General features: G+C 40.6%; 1 protein-coding gene across 2 annotated transcripts in view; it reads left to right on the forward strand.

Annotated features, from left to right (window-relative positions):
* KIFAP3 (kinesin associated protein 3) overlaps positions 1 to 24,439 on the forward strand; it is a 69,623-nt gene extending 45,184 nt beyond the window's left edge. For both annotated transcript variants that reach the window (XM_074832891.1, XM_074832892.1), the window contains exons 18-20: positions 234 to 423; positions 4,778 to 4,877; positions 24,000 to 24,439. In XM_074832891.1, coding sequence (XP_074688992.1) covers positions 234 to 423; positions 4,778 to 4,877; positions 24,000 to 24,108 — 399 coding nt within the window. In that variant the 3' untranslated portion in view covers positions 24,109 to 24,439. The remainder of the gene's footprint in view (positions 1 to 233; positions 424 to 4,777; positions 4,878 to 23,999) is intronic.
* Positions 24,440 to 26,088: the final 1,649 nt, after the last annotated feature.

The following is a 26,088-nucleotide window of genomic DNA, read 5'->3' on the forward strand; positions in this document are numbered from 1 at the left end:
ATCATGAAGAGAAGATTCTCCTGCTGCATGTACAAAACCAGAATAATGCCTAGTGCTTGCAAAATCATTCCCTTGTTTGCTCAAAGTACTCTGCAAACTGAACAGAGGATTTAAGTCACTGAGCTCTGAAACTTACATCTTTCACTGACATTAAATTCCGCTGCCCTTTCCTGTTAAACCACACAGCTTTGTCTGTACCTCATCCTAAAATATTGTGTGGTGATTTTTAACAGGAATATGATGAGGAATGGGCTAAAAAAATCCAGAGTGAGAAATTTCGATGGCACAACTCTCAGTGGCTGGAGATGGTGGAGAGTCGGCAGATGGATGACAGTGAGCAGTACCTGTATGGTGATGATCGTATTGAGCCCTACATCCATGAAGGGGATATTCTGGAAAGACCTGACCTCTACTACAATGCAGGTAAGGCAGCATATATTAGTATTCAGGACTGGGATTGCTACCTCTGTGTTTGGAATGGCAGCTTGACCTGGAGCTGTAGAGAGAATCTGCTGACTCAAACCAGCAGGGCAGTTACCCTTTTGTGTCACTGGGAGCAGCACCGATGCATGCTAGCCAGGCTTTGGGCTTGGACTTATTAGGATGTTCGTGATGGATTGAGTACTGCATATCCATGATCTTACAAAGTGTTACAGATCTTGAGAAATACTAATAGACCTGTCTCGGGGAGCTAATTGACCGTGATGACTGATTTCAATAAAGGTGGCCCAGCCTTGTTCTTCATGCCAATTTCTTGTGTCCATAGCTTGTTTGCTTTGCAAACACAAACCTCTTCTCATCCCTGTTAAATTCACAGCTATGGGATTTGATGCTGAATTTTGTTCTGCCTCCTGTGTGTGTTCTGTAATGGAATTTTTATTGCAGATCTTGATGAATGCCTTCAGTTGAGCCACATCAGACATGTAGGTTCCTTAGCAGAGGCAATCATTCCGTAACTTTCATCTAATTTGCATGGGGTTTGCTACTGTATATCTAGGGGAGTGTGTGAATCTCTTCTGTAAATACTTTTCTTTTTTAGTTCCTCATATGAAAAAGTTTTATTACTTGACAATTTGAAGAAGTTGGTTTAAAAAAACCCCAGAATTATTCTTGAGAAGAGTCGTGTTCTTATTCAAGACTAACCTTTAATACATTTTTTTCTAAAGAAAAAAGATATTTCTCATCATTTTGCTTAATCCTATTAGTAGTGCAAAGTGGCACAGTTCTGGGGGATCTCAAGTGGAATCTGCTCTGTGTCTCTGCTTCCGTAAAGATTTTGTAGTTCCTAAGAAAATAGAAGTTGCCATACTGGATTAAGACATTGATGTATCTAACCCAGTATTGCCAGCTGTTTCAGAGGAAGGGTCAAAAAACTCTGCAGGAGACAATCATGAAATAATTTGCCCACCGGATAAATGTCTTCATAACTTCTCATAACTAGGAGTTGGCTTATGCTCTCAAACTTGTGGTTTTATATCCTTTTCAAACTCCTGGATGACTGTGTGCGCATGGATTTTTTTTTTTTTTATTTTTTTAATTGCTGGGTTTGAGTCTGTGGTTTTTTATTTTCCACATAAGTGTCCAGTCCTTTGCTATGAAGCATGAGTCACAAAACTCTATGACTCTGTATGAATTTGCAGGAATAGTAATAAGAAAAACAAAACCACTAAAACCCATAAGCTTTACTTGTAGTTGCTGTGAGAAAATAATTGTGCAAGATCTCCAAGTAGCATTTACAAAATTATTCTCAAAGGATATCAGAACTTAATGATTCTTTCTCTTCTACTTTTGATTACATGACAGTCATAGCAGCTTGCCTTTTTAGTGGTATGTTTTTTCCCTTTTGAATTCTGTAGCTTTATCTTGGTCTAGTAGACCTACAAGTTTAGCAGTGTGAGCCATGTGTTGTACAGTACCAGTGTCTTTTATTACATCAAGTCTCCTTCAGGCTTCCTAAGTTAAAGATGTGCCAGCATGCCTATTGTAGTCTCCCCTTTACAGGTCTTAATAATAACCCTTTGCTTATTTCATAGGGCTATTTCTTTTCCCAATAGTGTGAGCTAGAGATGGAGTGGCACCAGTAACACTGAATTTCCTGGCTTTTAATCATTTATGTTACAGGCTCAATGTTATTTGAACAAAGATTTTTGTGTTGGAATTGATATTTGACCGGGAAGGAGAGGCAGATTTCCAATGATATGTTCTGCAGATGTTTGAAAAGTGCTTTTGTTTTTAAAGGTATAAGAGTAGGTGATGATATTCAAACTACAGATTCACTTCTCGGGTTCCTTCTGACAACTGCCAGTAATGGTGTGCTTCTGAAGTCTGCTAGATTTATACTTTTGAGACGTGGCCAGAGGGGACATAATATTCCTTTGAAAAGGCTACGGATTATTGTACCAATTGGAGAAGGCATTTGGGTTTCTGAAGGACAGAGCATTACTTAGTCAAAAAATAACAAAAGTACAAATCTTTGTGCAGTCAGAAATTAAATGCTTGTATTTCAATTTGATAATTTTAGAAATAACCTGCGCTGATGGCTGATCCTCACTACAGTTCCCCCCTCAACCATAATAGTTCTTGAATTCACTGATGGCAAGATGAGTTCCTTATTGCAATGATATACCAACATCTCTTTTGCATAGTAATTTAAACCTACAGGAAAAACTTATGAAGGTAACTTCAGAGATTCTACTGAGCTCGGTGTCTCTCTTGCTCTGAAAATACATAACCCTAATTTATCTTGAAATGTACATAACAACAGATGTCCTTTAACTGTATAATCATATTACATGCAGCTGATGCTATCCATGTGCTTTCATTTTCCTATAAATTAATGTGAGCCATAAGTCCGAGTGTTATGGTTTGAATGTTAGCACTCTTGATTGAAGACACTTTAAGTAGTGGTAGCTCTAGCCTCAGAGTTAAAATATAGTGCTTGCTTTATTAATATAAAGATAGATGTTGATTTTAACTCTTTCTGCTTTCAAATAAGTTTTAACCGAACCGGATGTTTAAAATACATAGTCACTTAAACTGGTTTTCATCTGAAGTACTGCGGGTATAAAAGTGCTCATGCTCCCCCTCGTTTCTGTGAAAAATACAGAATAGTTGGTGAGATAGGCACAAGTGTTAATAATAGCCATTTCAACTTTCCTTGCTCTTCTTCGGTCATTTTACATCCATATGGTATCACAGGGCACTTGTGTCTTCCTGAGCGTGCTGAAAGACAGTAATATTGATCTGTGCCAGGTTACTTGCTTGTCAAGTAATACTCTTTCACATACTGTATACACATGTATACAATTAGAATATAGCCAGGTACAGCTATCTTATGCTGCTAAAATGTAGTCTGATCGTGGCTAGCATTTTTCATTTACAATCTGTTGCGTTGTATTCAGTCACTTTCCCATGAGGTATTATCTTCTAAATGAATCTCTGTAGCACCTCATCAAATGTCTGTTAGAAATCTAGATGTGTCAATTCTATTCCTTTTATCATTTGTCACTATATTATCTTCAAAAAACATCAGGTAAATTCATAAAGCACAGGGAGATTTGTTTGAATGCCTGAGTCGTCATCTCTAAGCCCTTGTGTCTGTAAGTAACTTTCCACTGCTTCCTGCACAGGCAGTTTTAGTAGTTTTGAAACCACAGAGGTTAAGCTAAGTGGCCTGTGACTCCCTGGATCTTATCTCTCTTTCTTTAAAGTGGAATGGCATTTGTAACTTCCTAGTCATTAGGAATCTCTCTCTCCCCTCTGCTGAGCTACTGAAGTATCAGTCTGAATGTACCTGTTTCTATCTTGTTTTTATTGGATGCTTTCTGCACTACAAGTCTGGGATCGTTTGCATACAGTAATGGAGATGAACTGATGTAGGGTCTGTTTTAATGAAATAGCTCATTTTATCTGATTAGAGCCTAAGACTAATTAACAAGCAAGAACTGTGCCCTTAATATTAACAAGAAATGTGTTTTGTGAATGAGAACAAGAAAGAGTTAAGCTGGCCTCTCATTCAGCTGGGATCAGTTCACTGACTTTACTTCAAAGACGCTCTGGATTTACACTGATGTAACAGAGGGAAAATGTTACTCCCTGATTTTCTTCTCTTCCTTACAAAGCAAGTAGAGACTGTGAAGCCTTTAAGGGTACTACTGGCTTTACAAATGTCTGCATCTTCATATGCCAGTGTTTGAATATAAAGGAAGTAGAAGAAAACGTAATCTGTGATGTTGTTGAGAGGATATCATTTGGAAAGACCACCTTTCTAGGAAATAGCTAGAAGACATTAAAATACGGGGGAGATGAAATAAATTTGAAGTTGCTTTCCTGTTTTTTTCTTAATCAGTTTTAAGAGACACAGTGGTGAAGGGTAGAGTCTGAACAATTAAAACCTTTGCTGCTTTTCTACTTTCATGCTGCTGGCCCAGATTAATGTTTGACCCTTCTCATTACTTCTTCTCCTGGCTCACTTTTGTGATGGGGCAGACAAGATAGGTCTTGATATAATCTTTACAGGCCTGAGTAAGAAGGGGTAGGAGAGTGTTTCTTAGGTACAGCTTTTTTCAGGGCAGTATGCTGAGCTACTTGGAGGCCCAGTAAAGTTTTTTTGTAATTGAAGTTGCTGTTTTTCAGTATTACTGTGGCTTGACATTCCTCCCAGAAATATTGCAAGTTGCTAATGAATTCCTAAGACAAACCAGCACAGGTTGTGTTGCCCACTTGCCTGGAAGTCATGCTGCTTCATACAGTCACTGAAACTTTCTTGTTTTTATAGATGGCCTGATAGCCCCTGATGGAGCGGTGAGCCCAGATTTCTTCGGTGACTACCATCTTCAGAATGGAGACCTTGTTGGGCAGCATCCCTTCTCTAGCAGGTAAATTGCCGTTTGTAAAGAATGCATGTAATCCAACAATGGCTATTCAAATGTCTTTATATGGCTTCATTTGTGGCGTTCAACAATTTCTGCCCTCATAGCAGTGGGAATGGCTTACACTGAAAAAGCGGTTCTAGTCTGTCCTTCTGAATGACACGTTTCTTTTAACATATTAACATGTGTTGTAACACATCATAGCGATCCCAAAGCCTGTAGAATAGAAAAGTAAAACTGGAACACACAACTATGTTATGACAATTACTCAAATACTATTCAGACATTGTTGTTGGGAAATATCTAAGGAGAGGCATGAGATGCTGATTACTCAGAAAACTTCTGTTTCCAATATTCTTAAACTGTTAAAAACAAGTTTCTCACCTGCCGAAACTCTTTCTGTGGGTTTGTTTTTTTGTTTTTGTTTTTTTTCTCTGAATTTAAGTCTTCCCAAGGTATTCTCAGATTACTGATGGAACTTACTTTGATAATTTGCTACATGAGCAAAAGATGCCAGCTTGACTTTTGGGAGATGTTTCTCTGAATTCTCCCTCTGGTCAATGACCTCTCCTTCTCTGAATGTTAGTAAACTGTTCCAGTTTGAATTTCTGAGTACACTTCTCCCATGAGTTCAACACAGAAAAGACTCGTTTCAAATAATGTAACCTTCATAGATCCTGTATCAGTTAAGAAATGCCTTTTATAGAGCATGAATTATGTGCAGTCATTAACAGGAAATATTTCAAATGCATTACAGTCAAGATACAGAGTTCACTTTAACAGGATGCTATCTGGACATGTCCAGCCCTGTGGTTGAGCTTGTTTCTTTCCAGTGGAAGAAGGTTATTTTTCACCACTTAGAACTTTAGTCATCGCTTGTAAAATGTGAGTAATTCCCAGTATATACAGTTGAAGCAAAAAAGATTATTTTTTTTCTCCCTTACTTTGGCTTCTTGTAATTGTTAAAGGGCAGTGGATGGTTACACTTGTTTGTTTCTTCTACCTCTGATGCACCAGAAAGCTGAACATTCAGCAAAGGTGGGATAGTGGTAACATTTTTAAGAACAAATTAAAATAACTAAAATGGTCAAATCAGGAAAAAAAAGTAGGACTTAAGAGATGGATCCTCTTGAAAAAAGAAAGTGTTTATACTCAGTGAGGGTCAAGTTTAGACTAGCGTGTAGCCCTTTGTTTCAGAGCATGCAGGTGATAGAGAAACTGAGGGAACTGAGCTATACGCTACTTCTGGAGTCTCACTATGTGACTTACCATTTTAACTCTAAAATAGAGACACAACCCAGGAGATGACAGATTTCTGTATTAACCAGAACACTGTATGGGTATGTGGTGCCAACAGCCTTCATGCCCCCCTGGAGGTGCGGGGAAAGGTGTGTAGGGTGAAGCTTTGCAGACTCCTTTGTTTCCAGTAAACTTAGATATAGCCCCAGTCAAAGTGCTATTGTTTTAACAGAAAACTTTCAGCTGGGGAAAAAAAAAAAAAAACCAACAACAACTTGAGTGTCCTTGAGTAAAAGTTAAAGTAGATGACTCAACCTTAAATTTCAATCCCTTATCAGGGAGCTACATTAATAAGCTGCTTTTTAATCTGATTGTATTCCAACTAAAATGAGTAGCAAAATACATCTGGTGTATACCTAGTTAAATTAAGTATTTGTAGAATTTTTTTGTAATGTTTCAGGGCATTTTAGAGACTCACCTCAAGAAAGAAAACAGAAAAACTGCAGTTTGGCGAATGACAAACTTGGTAATTGCCATTGATGATGGCATCTGTAAATTTCTCGTTAGAATTCTGTATTCTAGGAAGACTTTTTTCGATATGATTGCTCTGTGGATTTATCTGCAGTCCAGACACACAGTCTAATTGGAAACAGTGTGGACTGCTGCAAATGTTCTATCCTATTTGTAACAGAGCAGGACTGAATTGTTTGATAGAATAGATACTGGCAGTCGAACGGCGAATCCTAGTTTTCAGATGTGTGTCATTACCGTTTTGAACTTCTTGGCGCCAGAAGCCAGGATTTCCTGATGCTTAGAGCTAATGTAAAATGCATTAGTGCTCCAAGGCATGAGCCATGGAATTGCCAGTCCCATGAGTTGGAGAGTCAGACCCTCCCTTTTCCCAAATTTGAATTGGTGTTGGAAGGTAAAACCATACGTGCTAGAGAGCCTAATTAAAAATAATAGCAGCAAGTCAAGGCTCTTTTTATGTGTTATATAGTGTACATTTCATCCATACCAAAACATAATTCTAGGGTATTTTTATGCTTACAGTTTAAAGCTAACAAGAACCTTATGTCAAGGATTTATCTTTAACCAGTTCCAGCTTTTAATAAATCAAGATTTTTGTTATAAAAATGGTTCATTTTTCTATTATTAATATTGGAATATGTTTTCAGAAACTTTTTTTAAAGAAAGCTGAGTTATGATTTGCATAGACAACTAGCAAGTCAGTTAATAGTAACATTTTTTGTGAGTTCGAAGAGAGATGGCCTAATAATGAGTAGATGCGTATTTTGGGTCTTCTCATTTGTTACACTTTTCTACTTGTTGTGCCCGTGTCTCCTGGTCTCGGCCTTTTATATAAGGCTTTTTAATTCTGTAACAGAAACAGTTGTTTGCTAAGCAATGGGGTGAGTTCTGAAGGAGTCTTTCCAACATTTAAGACCACCCTGTGAAATTTGAGGTAGGTGACAACCATGAGCTGACTTCTTGCTACTCAACTTTGAACAGTCTAATCCTTTCTTTTCCTTTCTGCTTTCCTATGAGGAAGCCTTAGGAAATGTTGCCTCTTTAATTTCTGAGGTTAGTTCCTATCCTTGCATTGTGCTCAGACTGAATCAGGACTTCTCCTTGCCTCCAGGAGAGCCTAACAAGTCAGCCAGAAATACTAACTTTTTTGAGTGCCTGCATGTCACTGAGGAGCTGAGCTAGTGTTGAACCAGTGTTGGTGTCCCCAGTGCATTACTGGGCCTTAAATGTGTTTTGATCACCAACCTCATTTTTTGAAGCCATAGAAATGGGTCTATGAGAAGAGATTTTCAAGGACCTCAACCAAACTCAAGTTGCCTTGAAGATTTTCTGTGTAAACCATATTTAATAATGCCCGTGCAAGGGAGCTCAGCCCACACCAGTTGCCATATATCAGATTGTTACACCAGTTACACTGTATTGAGCAGATATGGAAAACCATGTGCTTGCTCGGTTGTAGGATGCTTGTTCTAGCAGAGGTCCAAGGGCAGCCTCTGCCATTACAGTTCCACCATGTTATTTTCAGGAAAATTCAGGGGAATTGGAGCAGCAGCTGTATCCAGATGTGCAATCAATGAAGTGGTTGGCTTCCCTGTAACCCAGCAGGGATATCGCAACCTTCTCCTGTGGAGTCCCTGTCCCAGGAGACACTGGACCTACATACCTAGACCTGCTGCTCAGTCTTAGGTGGGCAGGGAAGTCCTTTTTTGAAGTCAAGAGTGAAACAGGAGTTTTAAAAAGTTAAGGTATTTATAGGCGTCTGCACTCACTGGGTTAGCACATAGGGGGCTTTTTCCCCCATAATTTTTTAAGAGGGAAACATGAAGTAATAGTATTAGCAGTAAGAACGTGTATAGATCTGGTGAATTAGGTGGAGTATCTTAGGGGCTGCATTTTTCAAAGACGTTGCCTTCCCTTCACAGGGTTTCTTGGGCTTTCCTTTGAAACCTGGAGTACTGACTACTGTCCAGAGTTGAGCATGCTGCCTTGCATGATCAATTCCTGCATCATGAAGTGCAGAACAACTTTGAAGGGAATTGTAAAAGTATCTAGTCCTAAATTCAGTTTGTAGATTTGCTTGTATGCTTGCTATTCTGGACATACCCTGAAGCAAGCAGGGATAATTGTTGCTTCTGGTACTTGTCAGCATAAAGGAAAAGTAGCACATAAATGAAGATCTGGAAAGTTGCCATTTTTCTAATACTGCCACCCTCACTTTAGGGGGGACCCAAGGCATTGTTAGAACTAGAAATGTTTTGTTTCTGGTTATCTAGCTTGTGTGTTTTGCAGTTTTACAGCTCTTATTTCTGAACTATATTCTTAGTGGAGTTGTACTATTGTGTGTGATGTCTATAAGTAGAATTATTTCAGAATATGATGTACACAGAAGCGGTGATAAAATATATAAACAGTATCTCTTGTATTTCTCAAAGGTTTGGAGCAGAATGCAAACAGATCGTAAGGTATGTTTTCCATTCAGCAGAAAATACATGGCTGAGGAGGTTGTTTTGACAGCTTGTATCCAGGTTTTTTTCATTGGCTAGGAAAAGACTTTTGTGATTAGATTACCAGCTTTGAATCATCTTACTGTCTTTCAGAAGCAGATGGACGTTAGGCATAGATTTGAAATTTTCATCTGTTATTAAAATCTGTATTCAAGGCTCCTGGTTCTGATATCTCTTAATATAGAGTGAAAGTTTTATGATTGTAGCAAACAACAAAAAAAAATCCCTCACCTTTTGGCAGATGTGATGACAGCTTAGTGTCTGAGCTGCAAGGGATAAAGACCAGCTGAAAGACTTCTTCAAGAATCTGTAGTCATTTATCAAATTTTAATCACCTTCCAGAGACTAATTACTTTCTTAAGACACAAACATAATAGTGATGGCTACATATGTTATAATAGAAATATCCACAGTATTTTCCTTAACCTTTGGGGAAGAGAGCACTTTTTAACCTTTCCCAGCTATAACTAGATAATGGTACAAACTTTTAAGTGCAAAAGCCTATTTTTGTTAATATCTTCATCAGAGTTCCCAAATCCTCTCTGTCTGTAGCTTTAGAAAGATTAATAGTTAGGAATGCTGGAGCTAGCCAAAACTTTTTTTTTCTTCTTGAGGAAGTTTTCTCCAGTACAGCATCCTTTAACCTCGTTATAAAATGTAGCAGAGCTGCCATTGCACAGTCTTCGTTTTCACTAAGACAAGGCGTTTCTGTGTGTGCACTCACATCTCCTCTCAACAGAGATCTGACTGAAGCCTCTTCCCAGGAAGCACTGAGGTTTGGCATGTCAAACAAAACCAGTTTTATGGGGTGACTGTGTGTCCTTGATGGAACATCTTTCCTCTTGTCTGGGTTTACAGCCTAAAACTGTAGCTGCATTTCTTTTTTGCCATGGCAGATCATTGTGATATTTTGTGAGCTAAGTATATGGAGCCAGGACCATGCAGGCTGCTCTGCATTGACTTCAGTTAAGCTGTGTCTGTTGTTGGCAAGTATAGGCATACATAAGCAAGCTGTTGTGGCTTGAGTTGACAGAAACTGCAGTGATCTGGGCTTCAGTAACTGAATACATGGCTGTAGGTCCTGGTGGGAGCACAGGGAGGACTGTTACTGTGACTTAGCTTATCTCTAGCTAAGCTACCCACATGTGATATCTGCATGTGCTAGAAGTCCCCATTGAATGGCGAGAATAGTCATATCCACAGGCTTTTTTTGTTTGGGTACCCTGATGAAAATCAGACGTGAATTTTCATGGGGGAGAGACCTTAGTCTGTAGCCTTCCATTCCTGTTGGCTCCTGCAATGTGGTGGGAACTCCCAGTCGTGAGTCACAGCTGAATAGCTCCTGTGCAGGTCAGGTACAGGAACTGCATCAGGTGCTGGCAAATGTGCACTTTGTGAACATTTATCAAAATGTTTTTAAATGGTTGTACCTGTGACTCGTATCCTCCATCGACATTTATAGCAATCTTGTAATAGATCCTCATCTTCAATTAGATTGGCTAAAAACAGTCACATGTTGTAGTTCTCTAGCATTGAGGTTAGGATTTCATCTCTTCCCTGCTTTAGTCTCTAAACCCTACAGGATACATTGCTGATACAAAGAATCTTCTTCCTAAGGAAAGGACTGAAAGAGTTGGTCACCCTACTATGGAGTATTTCTCACCCGTGTTGTATTTTCAGTAATGTGCACAGTTTATTTAGAAGTTTGAATATTCCCTTCCCAGCCTTTCAGCAGCTAAGTGCCATCCTGCAGGCTATCTCTAGTGGTGAAAAGCTAATACCTTAGTGCACAGTAAAAGTGAGATGCCTCAGGCAAGGCTGTAGAGCCATCAGTGGCAGAAGAAACTTTGTTTCACGGTTCCTGGAAAGATTAGCTTAGATAGAAAACGTGTTCTTGTGTGGGGTCTGTGCTACAGTAGAATTGGAAGTATCCACATCTCTCCTTCCTCATCATTTGAATAGAGGCAGTCATGTTTTCCTGTCTTGGAGGTGGACATACAGTGAGTATAAAATCTTTTAATTAATGGAAAGAAAAGCTAATAATGTAAATTATTATTACAACGTAACTCTACTTTCAAACATTTTACCATAGTGATAGTTCCGTACATTACTTTCTTTTCCATACTTAAACTTCATTTTAAAAACACAAACAACCCTTTTTTGCCTTTGCAGTATGTCCAGCAGAGTTGTACTCAGCTTCTACCATTTGGACACCATTTAATTTGCATTTCCCAAGAGAATTGAATTAGGTTTTATTAGTAAATTGGGCCTATAACCTTGTAGGCAGGTTTTATTAGTTTATCACACATCAGTATTAGCAAATTGTAAATCCCACTGAAACGAATTTGAAAAAGCCTTAAAGAGAAGTCCAGAACCAATGAAGTTTCTGGAGACAAATAAGGAGATTTTTGGTGGATTTTTTTTTTAAATCCCACAAAAATATTGTTAGTGGTAGCAGAGTCATATCTTTTATCATATTGTGTTGTCCTAACTGCCTACATGTTTAGTTTTAAAGAAGTTAAGCTGACTGTGGTCAGGAGGACTTTACTAAATTTCTGATATGGCTGAACGTAAGAGAGATAAAGCGCACTTCTCATTTGGACAATACATTTACTGACTATTCCTGTGAAACAGTCAGGTAAGTTTCTTTTTGTTCAACAGTGCCTGTTCAGGTGGTACCTATGCTTAGAATGAAGATCTTGTATTTAAAATATAGTAATAAGGAAGCAGGAGCCTTTTGGAGGGTTTTGATCATTGTCTGGGACAAGTTTATTGAAAGACTTCACTTGATTTCTTCAGATCCTGGATCATGGCCTAATCAAAATTCACTGTATAGTTGTTTTTCTTCAGTACTTAAATGTGGGAGTGGTGCTTCCAGAGCGTGAGTGCTTCATTGCTAAGAGCTTTTGAATGCGAGCCTGAATTTTTTTGTGTGTAGCTTATAATAATTTGTTTCTGCACCAGTACTAAACTAGAGTTATCTCTGTCTTTTCCCTGTTTTTTTAGGCAGTGGTCATATTTCCTGCTAGCTGTCACTTCGTTAGTTTTTTTTCATACTGTCTTCTCGAAGTCATGCTTATAGAAATCAAGTACTGCAACTTGATCATATTATAATCCAGTTTAGGTGTCACTAATACGTATTTTACCAAATTATGCTGTTGTGATGTGGACAGTTATTGTAGCATTTTTAAAGAGCAGGAGTCTGATTATTCAAGGGGAAGAAGATTTTTCTCTGACCCATATTTATGAATGAGATTTTCCAGGGTTTGGAGATCTGTGCATACTGCACCACTAAAGGATTAGGGCCCAGCACTGCCTGTAATTTGGAAATATCCAGATGAAGACAATATTCTTCATATCCAGTATTCTACATACAGCAACTTTTTTTTATGTGCTTGGGTGCTTATTTATTATTCTTCTGTTCTTAGACTGTATCGGGACAACTTCCAAGCAGCTGCTCTTGTATCCCCCAACACGCAGATGATGTCCGCAGTGCAGCACACAGTCCTTGCCCCAAAGAGGCGATAGTCAAGATGGGCAGGGAACTGAAGGCAAGAAGAGAAGTTACTTGTCCAAAGTCAGGTGCCAGAGCCTGGAGTAGAGCAGTGCTCTCCTGGCTGCTCACACAGTGCCCCAGTGACCAGACCACACCACCTCTCCAAGGTGTGTGGTCCGTAATCATGAAGGGTCATGTTACACTTGTTTCATTTACTGTAAGAGCTGTTTAATTGCTCTGAACAATTACACTAGTATTCTAAGAGATGAAATAGCTTGCTTGGGAATATTTTAAAGGTGCAGGTTTTTTCAGCAGGTCGCAGATGCTGTTTGGGAAGAGAGCACTGAGGTTTTAATGCACTTCAGCCCTTTTGGAATATAGGATGCTTGGGCCTCTTTGACTTGCAGTCACTTCTTTTACATTTTTTTTTTTTTAAGGTGCTTTTTATTTTACTGTATTCCACCTGCAGTTGGCCTCATTTAACCGCCATGGTTTAGGTGGCTATTAAGAATTTTAAAAGAATACCAAAATGCTGTAGCAGTTAGCTCAAGTCCTTTGGAATGTCTTACCAAAAAATCCCCCAAACCTGGGTCTGTCTCTTCTGAAATGTAACATTAATTAATTCCCACATTCTGTCTGTTGCTCTTAGTCCCTCCAGATGTGCTACTAGGAATAGACTGGCTCCCTGGTTACAAGCCATCTGGGCTCTGTAAACTGATTTGCACTTATATTAAACAATAAGTGAACAGAATGCGGAAGAGTTATTAAAGCAAATGTACATTGCTTATAAATCTCAAAGTAAAATATTAAAATGTAGTAAACGGGAATGGAATGTGCAAATGAAGACCTGCTTGTTTTTAATGAGTTTAGCTGTGACCTTCTCGATTTCAACCAAAAGAAAAGAATTTTATTTTTCTCTTTAAAAAAAAAAAAAGAAAAAGAAACTATAAAACTGCTTACAGAAGTATCTGAGACAAAAACAAGGAAATATAATGTTCTAAACTTGACTGGTCCAAACCACTCAAGCTGCTGTGACAGCTCATAAAACTGAGAGTAGTTTTTAACTGGACTCTGTTTTACATTGCCAGAGTGAATTTTCCTTGCAGGAAGTAGCCAGAAGGTTTATTTAGTTTCCAGACTGCTGCTTTGATCTTTCCATTCTGTCACTTCTCAGGTTACATAGCCCTTTTTCACTGCAGTAAATCTGCAACAGTTAATGAGAATAAAATTTCCTCCTTCTCACTGATCGCATGCTGTTAAATGCCAAACCACAGCCAGCAGCATATTTGCAGAATTCAGCTGCACTGTACAAAAACAGCACAATCAGTTTAATCTTGTTGGTTTTGTAATTCATTTTATTGAGCTTTCCTTTTTCAAGTGACCTATTTTATCAAGACAAGTGGTTTCAAGGCCAGACCTCGAAGAAAGATTTAAAACTGTAATAAAGTGAAGGGTGTTTTGTATGCTATGTATAAGCATGCTCACAGGATTCAAAATTAAACCTACAACGAGTAGTTTTAAAAAGTCCCATGTATCAGTGGGATATTTCTTATGGTTATTATCTGAACTGAACATGTGCTGCGAACAAGACTCTAGTATAAAAATTAATGTAACATACCAAATTAATTTCTTTGCCAAATAGTTAAAATTGTTTTGATTCTAAACTTTAATTCTCTGAATCTGTTTATCAACTTCAGCCATTAAAGTATGATGACTGAGCCACCCTTTTCTCTTCCCTCTGGAAAACTAGAATATTTTTTTTAACTGTGGGATTTAAAAAAATAATAAGTTTAGAGAGTTTATTTGCCCTCTGGGTTTTGAGCTTTTTAAGTTTTATTTTTTTCGAAACTCCCTGCCCAACCTTTAGCCTGGAAACATTTTATTTTTGTTCATTTAATTAAAGTTGAAATTTTTGCATAATAATGCTACTCCAAGGTATAGATATCCAAGAAAATGTTCCATGTCTGTATTTGTATCTGGCTTGTTCCCTAATATATCCAGTGTTAGCACTAAGAAAGCAAGCAGTTAGAGACAGAGATTTGCTTCCTTCTTGGTTTACACTAAAATTGTCACTGATTTGGGGTAGATTTTGACGTGATTTCACTAGGGCCCTGTGTTGATACATAAAAGTGATTGAAATCTGGATAATCATCTATGGTGGTAAAAAATATTTAAAGTTTATTCATCAGTAATAATGCTCCAACTGCATTTGCTGTGTGTGCTCAAGTGAACACTGCAAATCCCCTAGTAATGTTAACTTTCAGAAAAGACTTTGAGAGCTTTTATTGGCTGCAGCTGTAAGTCAAAGCAGAACAGATTTTTTGACTCTCCCTCCCTCCTTCCCTCCAGCATCTGTATTATCATCCACATGGAGTTGCCTGGTTCTTGGTTCTGAGCCCTGCAGACAGCACGACTATCAGCCAGTAACCTGTTGGCATGGCTTTTCTGGGTATTTGTGCACAGGAGGGAACATTTTTTCCCATTTGTATTGAAGCATATAGCTGAGTGGCAGTTCATGGACTTGAGCTTGTATAAATATTTAAAGGAATAATTCTCCAGCTAAGAGCCCTTCAATGCAGGGCACTGAAGACTTGCATTTCTGCTTCAACTGCTTAGCTCAAGAGTACATTTTGACAGTGACCCTGCTCTGTAACCTAGCACAGGAAACAAGAAACACTTTCCGTCTGGAAATGGGAAGGCTAGTGGAAGGCGTGGACCAGATCCTGAGCTGATCTAGTCAGTGACACCACTCACCTCTATCAAGTTGCCACTTCAGGATCTTATTCTGCTCAGGCTGTTGCCTGAAGCTTCTGTACCCAACATAACACTGACATTGCTGGAGCTCAGTAGAAGAGATGCTTGAAACCTTCCCAAGCCAGACGTATCACTAATTTAAGATTAAGGCAATGTACTCTTCAAGTTATGGAGTTGACAGAAATAACTTTGGACTGTGCAAGGAGAGGGGGAGGAAAGGATGTCTTGCTTTTTATTGTCTGCTCCTCAGGGCTTTTTTATTTGTTTTTAGTTCTTAATTAATTTTTTAAAAATGGATGTATCTAATCAGTGGGTTTGGCCAGTTGTTGAGCCAAAAGCACAGGAGATGTTTCTGTTAGGCTTATAATGGGAAGGCAGAACTCTTGGTTTCTGTTCCAGCTCTGACAGTGCACTTGACCTTTTAACGAATCCCGTACAGAATAGCTGAGAAACTCCCCATCCATGTGGCAGAGCTGTGAGCCTGGGTGAGGGAATGCGAGTGAAATTGTCCTGATGCCCTTCAAAGAAACAAGATGGCTATATGAAACAACTTGAGTTCTTGAGTTGCTATTTTTATCCCTGGCTGTATTCTGGATTGGTTGCTTTTCTAGCAGATCAGAAATATTCTTGTTTTCCTCTTTAAGAGGTGTTACAGAATAAGCAGAAGTCTTTTCTATCTATGTCAGTCTAATTCGAGTCTTCTCATTGCTGTAGTTTGTCACTTGCTGTCTTTAATGTCTGGGGTGTTTTTTCTTTCAATACTCCAATGGGAAACTGAGGTCATGGAGAAAAGGAGCAAGTTGTCTGAGATCACACAGCAGGTAACTGACAGAGCAAGAAACTGAGCCCAAGTCCCAGGCTGCCTTCACAGAGCTGGTGTGGCAAGCTCTACAGCTTTCAAGCAAGGCTCTTGCTGAATTTGGCGAAGCAAGGTCATTTGTGCTTAGTTCAGTGCTTTCTTACTGTTCAGTTGGGAAATTTCATTTTTTTAAAAATGCTGCCTCCCCAACAGTGAATTTTGGCATGCTTATTGCTTGGTGCATAGCTGGAGCCTGACACAGAGGACGCAGGGCTCATTTCTCCTCAATTGTCAGATTTGCATTTGTTTATAATTAAATGGCAGGAACAGCAGTATTGTGCTGAGATACAACTGGGCACTAAGTCCAGAAGCAACTGGAAACTTTAAGTCATTAAGTGCACTGAAGAAAGCTGGATCACATGGAAGGAGAGACATGGTCATATCCATAAAAGCTGTATCATGATGCACAAGGGAGCTAAAGTATTATTGCACAGGTTCATTCTGACATTTTCTGTCTTTTGAGCAGATACAGTGTTACTATTTAAGGAACATTAATACTCAGTGCTAATGTCGAGGTGGACTTGGTATTTGATGCAGTGTGCAGGCACAGTCCCTGCCACAAAACTCCCTTCCCACTTGAGCTTGAGGGATAGAAAGCATGGGAAAAAAGCTTCACAGATAGGGGAGAAAAAGTTAGGGCCATGAGAGGCAGAATTTAAGAGACTTGTGGTTTATAGTTTAACGTCATTACCAGTAGTGGGAGAATCTACAGTTACAGGACATTATATAAAGGAACATTGTTTTTTCTAAGACGTCTCAGTTTTATGCTGTTTCTCCATAACCCATGGTTTGTACTTTGACTCTGAAGGGCAGAAAATTTATGGTCAGTGAAGCAAAACCAGAGGTAGCTGGCACGTAGAAGTAAATAGGATCATCTTCTCAATCACTAGACTCTGAGCAAAGGAAAAAGCAACCAGCCTTATGCCACTTGCTGGTGCTCTCCACTCTTTCGTGACTGGTGTTATGAAAAGGGTATCCCAGCCAGCGTTAGGTAAAGTATCAGTGGAACAGTGAGTATCAGCAGAGAGGCCAAAGAGTTTCACAGGCTTTGAGCCTTGGTTAAAGTGTGGTGCTTAGCTGGTACCTGCAAAGGATTAGCGAAATGTTTCTTACCTGAAGATAATTTTAGAAGCTGAAGGTCCGTGATCATTCTCTGGAATTCAAAACCATTTCCCATCTCCTGTGCTTGGATGCACACCAAGCCTGAATCCTCACTGTACAACGGGGACAAGGCCTGGGTGCCCCAGCTCCTCCTGCCTTTCCATACCCTGGTCTCTGTGCAGAGAGCGAGGGAGGGAGCTGCAGCATTTGCTAACTGATCTCCTAATGGCTAGCAGGACTGCAGCCTCTGCTGCATCCCCTACGTGATTATGCTGCCCTGCACTGCAATTGTGGTCTCAGACCTACAGTCTAGCACCTTTCATCAACGCTTGAAAACAAACAAAAAAATCCTACTGAGAGGAGAGAAAAAATACAGACTTTGCTGCTGGCAAACTCCTGTGTCTCTTGTTGGCAAGTATTATAAACAATAAACTGCATCTCAGTTGTACAGGTTATAATGCTGTGCTTGTCTCGAGATTAGAGACTGCTGCGCCACTCCGATGGCTTAGTTACCTCCTGAGGGAAAAGTACAGCCTTCAGTATTCATCCGAACATAACTTGTTCTGTCTGTTATACACAGGAACTTGATACAGCATTATAGATTACAGGGTTTATGGCATGAGAGTTTATAAAGGCAATATAGGATGGTAACTGTACCGTATGTTATCAACGGTGCTGTCACACATGAGTAGGTCACAGACTGGAAACATGAGGGCTTCAAGGATGTGCTGCACAAAATTCTGAATGTCTGCCTGGGGTGAGGTGGGGGATGTTTTGAGAGTGAAGACAGTGTTTTTTAGAAACAATATAAGGTGTATAAAGGGAGATATGAACTGTACTGATGTCAGGCTTCTGAAGGATGCTCGGAAACTTTCTGGTTCAAACCCCATTGTCTTATACTCAGGAGGAGTTGTGCAAAGCTGCAGGTGTGATCAGCGGCAGCAAGAAGGTGCCACGTGTGTCAGCAGGGGCCGCATGTTTATGGCTGCAAATACACCCTCTCAGCAGCTCACTTGAGCACACGGAGAACTTCGGGTGCGATTCCTTCATTAGGATTTGGTAGGGTTGCTGATATGTTGAGAGCTATAAGTAGTGTTTGCTTGGTCTTACCAAGGTCAGGGAGCCCTAGTGAATTATAAATTTATAGGTATTTTTTAATAAAATAGTTTCTAATGAAATTATAAAACTTGTATCCCCAGTGAGTAGCTGGGAGCCTCTCAGACATGAGGCTGGTATAAGCCTTGTTGAAGCAGGGTAAGAAGGGAGGATTGATAGGGTGTTAGAACAGGTTTAGGATGAAAAAAAATGGAGCTGAAATCCTGGCTCTGGTGGAAGCACCGTTATGTGTTTAGCTTGGATTTCATTTTCAGTGAGCAGTGACTTCAGGATGCTTTAATTTTGGGTTACCAACCATGAAACTGATAGGCAGAAAAGGATGAACTTTTGGTCCTAAAGTTTAAGCTCCTAAACTGATATTTCACCTTCTAAGGTGAAGACTTTTCCTGGCCCACCTTCGCCTGCACAGGCAGTCACAGTGTTTCACAGTACAGTCTGGTAGGATTCTTGCCATGCTGCTGCTTGCCTCTTCTGTGAGTGTGCTGGCCTGTTTCCCAAGCAGTGTTTCTTGCTGGGATCGCTCCGAGAGTCATGCATCCTACTGGGTGATTTCCAGTTGGACTTCAAGGGGTTAGTTTTGACCAAGAATTTCCCCACTGACCCAAGATTTGCCTTTCTGAGGCCCTGCTTATGCTGAAGGAATGAGTACCCGTTTTAGAGCAGCTTGTCAGCACCAGCACTAGTAACAGTGTGAACGCTAGTGTGGACAGGCTCAGGTGTCTATCGCATCAGGAAAACTTATGGAAAGCAGCCTTGCCTCGTGGTCAGTCTGCACCCAGGTGCTAATGAGCCCAGTTCAGACTAAGCTCAGGAATCGCTCCTCCTGTCACATGCACTCGGGAGCAGTGAAGGTACCTGAACGGGAACCCAGCAGAGGGTTGCTGGCAGAGTGCTCCCTCTCTGAGCCTGCCACGTCTTCCAGACATGCCACAAAGCCTGTCTAGTCTCTGAGGCTCTGGGTGCAGGGGGGAGTTAAGGAAAGTATTTTGTGGCCGTAGTAGGATGTTGGCTGGCATTTCCTGCTGTGAGGGGGGACACGGTTGCTCTTCACATTTTAAATTATGTCAGGGCACCTAGGATCCGAGATGGGCATATTAATTTGGATGTTATGAATCAGAGTAAGTATCAATAAGCAGAGCTGTTAAGAAATCTCTCCTCACTCATGCACATCAGGAACATTTTCCTCTTCGGCATGTGTTCCCCAGCAGTACAAGCAAATTGGAAAGTTCAGCTGTCATTTGGGGAAGGTCATAGATCACACTAGCAGCCTGAGTAATCCAAGAGGTTTTAAGTATCATAGCATTTAGTTTAAAGTGAAATTTGCTCTGACAGGGGCTGGCAGACCAATAGGAAAAAGAAATATTTGTGCTTGGAGAAGTGCATGTGTAGAGACCTCGAGTATAACTGATGGCTGGAAGTGATTTCAGTCTAAAAAAAACAAATCATTAAGAGAGTGCATAGGGGTAAAATACACAGTTCATATTTTAAAGGGTCTCAAAATGAACCAGCAACTGAGGTTAGCAGTACATAGTAATTAACTGTGCTGTTCACTGTTTAACTCCATCAGCTCCAGGCATGGTGGTAAACTTTGCACAAGAAAACAGTTGTGCGTTGACGGCGTGGTTAGCAAGCACCAATCTCGCTGTGCGCACGCGCGCAAGTTTGTGCGACAAAACTGCCTTAAATGACTTGCAGATTAGGGCAACGGCAGAAGTCATTTACTTGAGGAGTTTGTTGTGGCGTTGTGTGATCTGCATCCATTATACAACTACAGGCATTGCATGTGCTTCTGCTAGGTGCCTAGTTGAACAGGGCTGACTAATGGGAGGAAAAAATACCAATTTGGGGATGGGAATTGTTGCCTCAACGGCATAACTGTGCGTCCCTACTTTTTGGGAAGACAGGCTGCTTGCTGTGCTGAGCATTGACTTTCCCTGCAGATGCTGTATAATTAAGGCCAACGGCACGTTTTTCCTAGGAGCAAGTTCTGAAGTTGATGGCTGGTATAAATCTAAGAACATACGGCACAAATCATGATCTCAGGCCAGTCGTTACCCACCAAGTGTTTACAGCTGAAAAGCTACCATCTTTCCTGGCTCTACCCTTCTGCTGTTCTTGGCAGAAGTGGCAAGGATTCATCAAGACTTGGTTTTTAAGCCCCTGTCTCCACCTCCGTAGGTTATGCTTGCGGAGTCACTGCCCTTGGCCTGCCAGCTTCATGAGTAAGCCAGACTTCAGTCTACGGATGCGTGTTTGCTGTTTTGTTGCCCTACCCCTCAGTTACCTCCTGGGTTCAACAGCCTTTCCTTCAACTAAGAGGAGAAGCTTTTTGCTATGGGCTGCCAGTGCAAACAATCAAGTAGGCAAAGCTGGTATGTTTCAAGAGCACCAACATGTAAAAATGAAGCCAACTTTTTCTGAAGCATGGACAAGCCTTCATTTCCTTACAAGAAATATTTAGATGGGAGAGAGTGGTGATTTGATCAAGGTGTTTTAATGTGATTTTCTGTTCCTTTCTTTTTTTTTTTTAACTGTCCAAAGCAGTTATCAGCTGATCCATCTCTTCCAGTTTTCTTCAGGACACTAACATATGTCTGAACCATTTGGAAATAACTGATACTCCTCAAAGTTTAAACTCTAGGGATCTTTACCTAATTACTTACACATTTATAAAAAAAATATTAAAAAAATGGTTTGCTGAGAATGTGATTGAAACCATATTTTCCCTGCTCTCGTTATCAATTTAAATACATTTGAAAGTTCCTTGAATAAGGATTACTAAACTCGAAGTAGCTGGAACAGCTTTGCCTGCAGTGATAGAAACCCATTGCCATCTCCTGGCTCAGTGTCGTTATTACACCTCACCCCCCAACAACCCAGTGTTCTTTTAGTATGTAACGGAGTGACCAAAACTTCTTGAAACTCTGCAGCATCCAGAGAAGCCACATTTACATTTAGGAAGAAAATTCTTCTTCAAGACAGGTCTCTCAGGCTGCTGTATTTGTTGTGTCCTCCTTTGCCACAGTAAACCCGAGGATGGCCCCTATTAGCTTGGCTTGCAGCCTGCAGTGCCCACAGCCTGCTCGCTCACTGACAACATCTTTCCAAAATGAAGTTTTCAGTAGTTAGCAGAAACGCAAAGAGCCCCTGTTCTACTGTAGTAGTAATAAAAACAACTTATCCCCAACTAATGTGGTTACAGTCACAGGAAAAAAAACATTGCAAGATAAACCCAGAAAAGTGTTTTCTGTTAAAATACCTTCTCATTGTAAATCAACTGTAGATGCTTTCAAGATCTTTGGAATAAAACAGTGTCATTCCTGAGTTTGAAGGTAGCCTTAAAGGGTCCTGCTTCTCTGCAGTGTTACACGTGTGTGGCATCACTGGGAACTTGTAGCAGCACAACAAAACTGGACTCTGCGCTTCCAAATCCCTCTACACCGCCTTTGTTATTAACTCCTCGTACTAACAATACTGAAAGAACTCTCTTAAAGAATCAGCATTGTTTTAAAGTAGTTATTCAACTTGTTTATTTTCTGAACTGCCAAACAAATCGGTCAGCTTCATGCTAGGTCCTTGTTGGCTTGTTCAGAGGAGCTTTCTGGCCTGTGTTCAGAAAGCTGTACCTAATGGCAGCCCACGTGAGGTCTGTCTGCCTAATCCCCTTGCAAACTGCAAATTGGTAACAGCAGTAGAAGCAGGGACCATCCTCTGACTAAGGTGAGTGCAGGGCTTGGTGTTTCTGGAGATGGGAGTTAGATACAGAGAAAGTAACAGGATTCCTCTTAATCCTGACTTTCAGGAGCCTTTTAAAGCTTCAAGCCTGCTAATGAGAAAGCTGTTGTTTGCTAGGTACAAAGGAGTGACCTGGAGAAGGTGCCTCAGAGGTCACCAGCTCCTTTCATAATGGGCTTGGAGAAGCGTAATGGTACTTTGCAGTGGAATCAGGAAGGACTGGGTGGCCAGAGGAAGGTGTGGAGCTGGAGGCATGCGCTCACATAGCTTCGCACCGCTACAGGGTACACCACAGCTACTCTGCTTCCCTTTGCCATGCTGAAGGGACTGACTGGCCTTTAAGGTCAGACTGATGGCTCTGTGTACGGGTTACAAGACGGGGCATTGCCAATTCAAATACAGACAGGCAGATGTGGAAATAGCAAAATACTTTCAAGATACATTCAGGTGAAACAGAATAATTTTCTCTGCAGTTTGGCTTGTTGTCTGTGTCCCCTCCCACTCAGAGGACAAATCTCAGCCTCAGACTTTCCACCTTCACCTGATTATCAGAATATCCCATGAGTGAACTAGTTCCCTGAGAAACCAGGCACCAAGGATCCTTTTCTAGGACCTCACGGAGGCACGATCTGAGGAACGTGTCTTTGCGAGGACGGAGTGATGGACGTGGTCCCCCACCACTTCAGCTGAGCCCTTTCAGTCCAACCGATTCAGCAGTGCCAGCTCTTTGCTGAGCCAGGGCCTGGGGCGCACCCATTGTACATCTTCTGGATGGGTCCTCCTTTCCCAGCCCTGACTGTTGTATAACCCATGTTCCATATGTATAATTGCCAGTAATGAGGTTCAGCTTTTCCCCACTCCAAAAGCACTTTGGTTCTTTGTGTTTTGACAGTCTTCAGAGGGGAAGTGCAACTCCTTTCAATGCATCTTTAGTCAGACAATAAATCAGAATCCTTTTCCATTTGTCCTTCTACTGAAGTGGAAGTTGAGAAGTGACATAACTATGAATAGGCGGTAATCCAGTATCTTAGGCAATGTTCATTTTTCCTCTACCTCCTGCATGAGAGTTACTGTTGAGCATGAAATATGTGCCACTTTTCCCTACGCACTTCTTGTGCTTTAGTATCTAATTCATTGCTGTGTGACTTTTTAGGTGTAAAAGATGCTGTTCTATATGAGAAATGAATTATTCTGTCTCATTAGTATATAGCTTTTCAGTATATGGTGAATTCTTTCTGCCATTTGGCTGTCAATCTTGTATCCCACCAGAAACACTGTCCTTTGCTGAACTATGTTACTGTTCCAGATATTCTCACTTTCTCATTTCTAGCTGGTATTTTCCCAGGGGCTTCAGAAATGCACTGAAGGAAGGAAGGAAGGAAGGAAATAAGATGTGCTGTGTAGGGCAGGGTTACCGGTGGGCTTTGCAAGAAGCATGCTTGAGGCCTTTCCTGAAAGACACGTTAACTTTAATGTACAGAGAGAGAAATTGAGGCAGAGAAGTGCTTTGCCAGTATATCCATAAAAGGATAGAAGAGAAGACTTCTGACTCTTCTGGGATTTCTATTTGACCTGAAAGCTTTTCCTTGATAGGCATTGTCTTGATTTCTCTGCAGCATTTCTTTTCCCACCAAGGGAAGAGGAGACAGAGCAGTGCTGGCTGGAAGGGGAAGATGTCTTGCCAAGTTGCCTCACAAAATTATCTCTGTGGCAGGAAGAACTGGAGACCCCAGCACTAATGTGCCTTCCCTACCATACAGAGACCTACAGTTTCTCTCCTCTTTTTTTTGCAGCATTGGAGTTGATGGCTTTGGTCAATCACCAGGGGTTCCTGGCCGCCCAGCGACTGCCTATGGATACCGCCCGGATGAACCTTACTACTACAGCTACGGGGCACGGTAAAACAGCCCAGGAGGCTGCCACCTGCCCTGCAGCAGCCAGCGTGTGCGTGGCCAGCAGTAGATCTACCCCTCGGTAATGCATGATTGTACCACGATGGGTCCATCGTTATGTATCCTTTGGCGTGTGTAGCTCCCGATAAACCTAGCCTTTCTGGGCCCAGTGTTCTAGTGACAGCGTTTACTCTTTGGTTGCTCTTTGTTATCATTTTTGTACAGTATTTGCTCTGTGACTTGAAAGCAAGAATCGGAAAGCTACTGGACTGGAAAGTGTCACATTATGTATATTAAGCTACTAATTTAATTTCTATTAAATATAAAAACCTGTGTGGTCAGCGGTGGTGAATGTGTTTCTAACCAATGTTTCGTTTGTTTTACAAGGCATTTAAGAAGAATGCTTTGTGTGAAGTGTATTTAACATGGACTGTTTCCCTCTAACGCTTAAGTCACAGGAACACTGTTAAGCCCCAGCATATCCTGGCACTGCCCTGACACGTAGTTACCAAAGTCCAGTCCTGAGTCTGAAGACTTTAATAATGGAAAGATGGCACAGATTCACTCCCCTGGAGCTTCAAACGTTTACAATCTAGTTTAAATGCTTGAAAATATTTAAAATTAGAAACTATACTACAACAGAATACCTTTACCATAGTGTTTAAATAGAATTCTGTGGGCTGAGAAGAATGCCACATCCTGAGGACTTGCAAAAGCAAAAAAACCACTGTAACTTGGTTCAGAATCCAGATACATTCCCTCAGCTTCCTTATCCTAAAATACAAATGCATCTCTACCTCCTTGTTCACAGGGTTTAAGTTGGGTCTAAGCACAGATCATTGACTGAGCAGCAGAGACAAGCCAAGACACCTTCACATTGGACTTGCAATGTGGTGATTGTATTAAGCCGTGTTTTACAACATGCTACATGCAAACAGAGTTTAGGCTAAAGCTATTCTTGTTGTGTATCCCCACCCATAACAGACAGAAGAAAGCGTATGAAGTGCCCTCTCTGCCATAGCCATCAAGGTAGCAGTTCAAATTCTCACTTTCTAAAAGAAAAGCTCCTTCCACCTCATCTTTTCTTTTTAAATGGCTGTGGATTTGCAGAATTGTTCCTCTCCTCTTTTCTCCCTGGCTTAAGCAGAAACTAGACTTGCATCAGGGGCTGATACTACTAAAACAGTAGCCAGTAATCCCGTAAGACTGGTGTGTGTGCTAGGAAGGTGATCTTCAAAGGCAGGGGCTTCTTTAGGAAGCTTACAGACTATTAGTCTTACACATGAAAACTATCTTTGAGATCAAGGTTGTTTCGAAACCTTGCTTTATCTTTTAAAAGCGTGCAGGTACTTTTATGTGCCCTGTTCCTCACTATGTTTCATGCTACAGGACTTGAAATGATTCTAAAATTAGCCATGGTGATTCGTACCATTTTTCAGCCTCCTCCCTGTGCTGGCTTCATGTTTATGGCTTCACTTACTGGAGGTAGGTAGAAGAACAGCACTGCCAAGATTAACTAGTATTTTTAAAAATAATTTTCTATACAATTTTTAACTAATTCTTATGCAGTTTCTTAGAAAATGTAAGATCTTACTAGAAACACTGCGGAAAACCTGAATTAAACTAATGGGTTTCCAGTGTCGTACCTTTCTAGATTCTTTCCATTGGTTTGAGCCCACACTTTATCTGCCCAGCAGTTGTGCCACATTTAGTCAAAAGCTTTCAGATATTTTTATAGTTATAGCTGTGAGAGAAATTACCCAAACTGCATATTCAGACACAGGCTTCTCTTTTAAGACTGGCACTCGCTCATCAGGCTTTTCCAGAAAATTATTGTGAAGTTATTTAAAGCAGTTGCTCTTCTCATGAAATGTGTTTTGGGGGAAAAAAAAAATGAAGTGGGTCCTTGGAGTATATGCAAACTATCAATGAAACTGAAGGAGCCTTTAATTGGAAGCTTCAGGTTAACGAGGAACTACAGTTGAGCTTC

This window comes from Strix aluco, chromosome 8, assembly GCF_031877795.1.
Source record: "Strix aluco isolate bStrAlu1 chromosome 8, bStrAlu1.hap1, whole genome shotgun sequence".
Classification (NCBI taxonomy): domain Eukaryota; kingdom Metazoa; phylum Chordata; class Aves; order Strigiformes; family Strigidae; genus Strix; species Strix aluco.